This window comes from Coptis chinensis, chromosome 7 (assembly GCF_015680905.1).
Source record: "Coptis chinensis isolate HL-2020 chromosome 7, ASM1568090v1, whole genome shotgun sequence".
Classification (NCBI taxonomy): Eukaryota; Viridiplantae; Streptophyta; class Magnoliopsida; order Ranunculales; family Ranunculaceae; genus Coptis; species Coptis chinensis.
This window is the reverse complement of record NC_141462.1, coordinates 72,296,552-72,301,124: the sequence shown is the minus strand read 5'-3', so window position 1 is coordinate 72,301,124 and position 4,573 is coordinate 72,296,552. Positions and strand designations below refer to the sequence as shown.

At 35.5% G+C, this 4,573-nt stretch overlaps 1 protein-coding gene across 1 annotated transcript; it reads right to left on the bottom strand.

Annotated features, from left to right (window-relative positions):
- Positions 1 to 491: 491 nt before the first annotated feature.
- Positions 492 to 890, bottom strand: LOC147488727 (uncharacterized). The gene has a single exon (XM_086574473.1). It carries the CDS (start codon positions 888 to 890, stop codon positions 492 to 494), a length of 399 nt encoding a protein of 132 aa, XP_086430599.1.
- Positions 891 to 4,573: the final 3,683 nt, after the last annotated feature.

Here is a 4,573-nt window from a genome sequence, read left to right as displayed (position 1 = left end):
CCCATAAACCAAGCATTAAAAAAAAAAAAAAACACTAATTTTTTTTTAACTAAAAATTCAAACCCGGTCACAAAACAAATATATTTCGAACATAAAAAAATCATATAAAATAATTGCAATAAATGTAATATAAAAAAAATAAGAAAAGAAAAAATAATTCAATCTAAACAAATACTTATTCATAGTTGTCCTCGGCGCCCTTCTTTTTTGTCATCCTTCTTCATCTTTTGGAAGCGTTGCAAGATCAACTCGGTATCAATACTATCAAAAACTTTTTTTTCAATGTATGTTATTAAACAATCATTCAACCATTCATCCGCCATCCGATTACGTAAACGATTCTTTATGATATTCGCCAACTTAATCAACAAATACACAAGTAGGTACACAGTGTCTTTCTTTATCTCAACCATTATTTTGGCTAGGCTGCTAATTCCGTTTACTTTACCAAACTTAGTATTGGAACGCACATCAATGATATAATTCTCAAGCTAATCCGCTAATTCCATCTGATCTATCTCTGAAAAATCATCGGGATAAAGTCTAGCAAAATGGATCAACTTTTGCTTATCGAAAGCAGCAAACGACTCACAAAGATCAAGACATGCCATGCAAAGAAGTAATTCTGTGTTTGCTTCATTAAACCGGTCGTTTAACTCTTGAAGTTGCAAATCAATACAGTGATAGAATAATCCAACACGATAGTAATATAAATTGGTACTTCCTTCCGCTCTTCGTCGATACCTCCCTCGAGCCACATACCTCTCTTCCATATTTGGAACAACCACATCATGTTTGGCACATAGTGAAGAAACTTCAATCAAGAGACTATCCCACCCATCATCTCTCATCGTCTGTAAGTGTACCTTTGTTATTTTAACAAGAGCCATAGCATTGACAATGTCTTGGTCTTCACGCTGCAAAGCCTTTGACAAATCATTGCTAATTCCTAGTATCACTTTCATCAAATGCAAATTTAAGATAAATTCAAAAGACTGCACTGAACTCAATAATCCGTAAGCCTCACCTCTTTGTTCCGAGCTTGAACTATTTTCCGCTACGTTATCAAGCACATCAACTACTGAACCATAAGTGGTTATCATGCCAAGAAGTGTATAATAGTGTGCGCCCCATCAAGTGTCACCAGATCGTTTAAGACTAGTCTCTTGATTCAACCCTTTACCACTTGAAATTTCTCCGCTTTGTAAGGCTGCAACAACTCTAGCCTTCATTGCTTCGCGTAACATATCTCGTTGCTTAAATGATGCTCCAACAATATTTACCACATCAGAGATAACACTAAAAAGATTAGCAGTTGACTCATGGTTCTTTGTAACTGATACAAGGGCTAACTGAAGCTGATGAGCGAAACAATGAACATAAAATGCAGACTCATTCTCTTTTATTATAAGTGTTTTTAGGCCATTCAAATCACCTTGCATATTGCTGGGCCATCATACCCTTATCTACGCAGTCTAGATATGCTTAACCCATGCTTAGTGAACAACTCATCAATTCCCTTTTTAAGTGTTACTGCACTAATTTCCTTAACATGCACAACTCCAAAAAATCTCTCAATCACGCAACCTTTCTTGTCGACATAACGCAAAACAACTGCCATTTGCTCTTTAATTGATATATCACATACTTCATCGACTAAAATAGCAAACAATGAATTTCCATAATCCTTTAAAATAGCATTTGTAGTTTCCACAGCAGCTACATTCACAATCTCTTTTTGTATATCAGGCGAGGTCAATTTCCAATTTTTAGAAGAATTATCAAGAACGTTCTTAATGACTTCGTTATGATCTTTCAAAAATCGTATAAGTTCAAGAAAATTGTCTTTACTGATCGACTCCTCTAATTCATCATGGCCATGGAAATCTAAACCTTGTCTCAAAAGAAACCTAATACAATCAGTTATTGCAGTTAGATGTATTCGGTAATCCCTTCGAACTTGGTCAGATTGTCTCTCAAGAAATGTTTCGATATGCTGCTCTTGATTTAGCAATGCTCGTGCTGCCCTGTAAGCAATATTATGAGCACTATTTGGTCCTCCAACATGCTCTTTTAATTTGGTTTTCCTTTCCCAATTAGTAAACCCCTTGTAAGAAAAAAACATATCCTCCTCCTTGTGCCCCCTGATCAGATTTAAAGAGATAACAACAGTGACAAAACGTGGCATCTTTATGAATACTATATTCCAACCAACTAAACTCTCCATACCACTCTTTCCGAAAGCGACGGTTCCTCTTGCCTATTGTCCTTGGAGGAAAAGTATGATTAGGCTGGCAAGGACCCCTAAACAAATATGTTCTTCTCACTGAGTCACGATCATTAGGATGATAATATGAAATCTTGTTCCTCAATCCAGGGTCTCCCGGAAGACTAGACAAGTCAAGTTCTTCACGATTTCCATGTTGAACCCACTTTGACGTAGGTTGTTCAACACCACCATCCTCAGTTTATTGGTGACTTCGCTTTGAAGAGGATCCTACTTCAACACTAACAACATGATATGTGTTACTAGCTGGTTGAGCGGGCAACGGCTTTTCTTTGATCAAATACTTTAGCATATCTATTTAAACAATTAAAATAAACCACCAATCAATTTAATTGAAATTGCACGAATTAAAATAAACCACCAATAATATTCACAAAATAAAATAATAATCACAAACATATAAATAATATAAATAATATGGTTTAGGAATCAATACAAAAAGACGACAAAAAATTAAATAATATAAGGGTTACCTAGTTACCTCCACAAAACCGGTAGGTGTAAAGTTGTTTGTTTGGGTAGAAAAGTAGAAGACTTAAATTTTAATATAGGGTAATAGAGAATGGAGGAGAAAAGAAGTAGAGTAGGTGAGAGGGATTTTTTCTTTCTATTTTTTTTTAATAGATACATAATGGTTTCTGTTTGGGTTTATATATGGGTGGATAAATACGAGATAAAGAGGAACACAAGTAGTATTGGGTTTTCTATTTGCTTTTTGGTACTATTTGCTTTAACCGAATCAAATTTGTACATCAAGTACATCACATGACATCAGCACATCTCTTTTGTTTCCTCTCTCATAACTCATGAGCACATGCCACTTTTCTTTTTCTGTTTTGTCTTTTACCTGTTACCACTTAGCAACTATAACTAGTTTTTTTTTTTTTTTTTTGGATCAGGTGAGGGTACGCCTACCACTTAGCAGTTAACAGCCATAACTAGTTTTTTTTTTTTGTTTGGATCAGGTGAGGGTACGCCAGGTGTATGCTGGGCCCCCCTGGCTTTGCCACTGGCAGCAAGCACCAATATTATTTAAAACTTCATAGGTCCAATATGTGTATCTACCAGACTATGTGGATAATTCAACTTATTGGTTGCAAGGCAGGTTTTTTTTTTGGTGGTTGGAACTTGGAACCAGACCCCGGCCTGGAGGCCACCACCCAGGCCCGTCAGAGACAGATCCGCATGATCCCACTTCACGAGACTGAGACCTCATGGGGGGTATTTTCTTGTATTGCATCGTATCGTATTGGAGATTGTTTTTTTATGATTATGTTGTTGATTTGAATGGTGATGCCACCTTGTTTTCAATGCTTGTACGTGTTATTGCCTTTGGCATGAGTGTTAGATTGTGGAATCTCAATCACGCATATTGACACTGAATGTAATAAGAAATATCAGCGATCGAGGTATATAACCATTGCTTCTAACCTAACCTCATCCAAATGATGCCAAGGTAAATAAATTGTATTAGTAACATTCTACTATACCTTACCTGATGTGTTATGTTCTGAATATCCAAATCGAGTTTTACTTCTAAATGAATGTTGGTAGTCAACAAAGTATTAGACATGGGTATATCCATGTGGTGAACAATAACTACACTCATTAATAGATGTACACCATTGGTAGAAATCCATCTAAAACCATCAACAGCCAAGGCAATTGATACCTTGGCCCAACCAATCCTTTGGCAGGAACTTGATTGGTGATCATTTATTAGAAGTAACGCCTCAGTTTCTTTGTTATGTACATCGTATTGATTATTCAATGAAGTTCAAATGTAGCTTAGGCAAAGTAGTGAGTTGCTTAATTGCAAAAATCTGCTCGCGTGTCTTTTAAATTTTCAAGTAGGTCAGAATAAGAACCTTTAAATCTATCAGTTTGATATATCATTAAAGTTGAGCTAGGTGGGTAGGACATATAAGCAAATAACATGACAAATACACTCTTTTTATGTTGTATATATATAGTGTTTGTTTTTTTTTTTACAGGCCACAAATGATGTTTTTGCTTTGGGGATCACTCTTGAGCTTCATCAAGTTTTCATACTACACCTTAAGTTGTTATGTTTATGACAACCATATGGATTCTCTGATGAATGGTACTTTTGGTTATTTTTTATGATTATACCTTAGACAAGCTTGTCCAAAGTTTTTCAGTTGGTTAGTGAGTTAATGAATTCATTTGATATATTCGTTTGTTTATATTATTTATTTTTTTCATTTTGGTTTTTGTAGGGTCTGGAGATTCTATTGGTTTTTGTGGATCTAGAGTTTCCTACTG

Coding starts and splice junctions, on each gene's coding strand:
- LOC147488727 (XM_086574473.1), bottom strand. CDS start 890: ATGGCTCTTGTTAAAATAACAAAGGTACACTTACAGACGATGAGAGAT.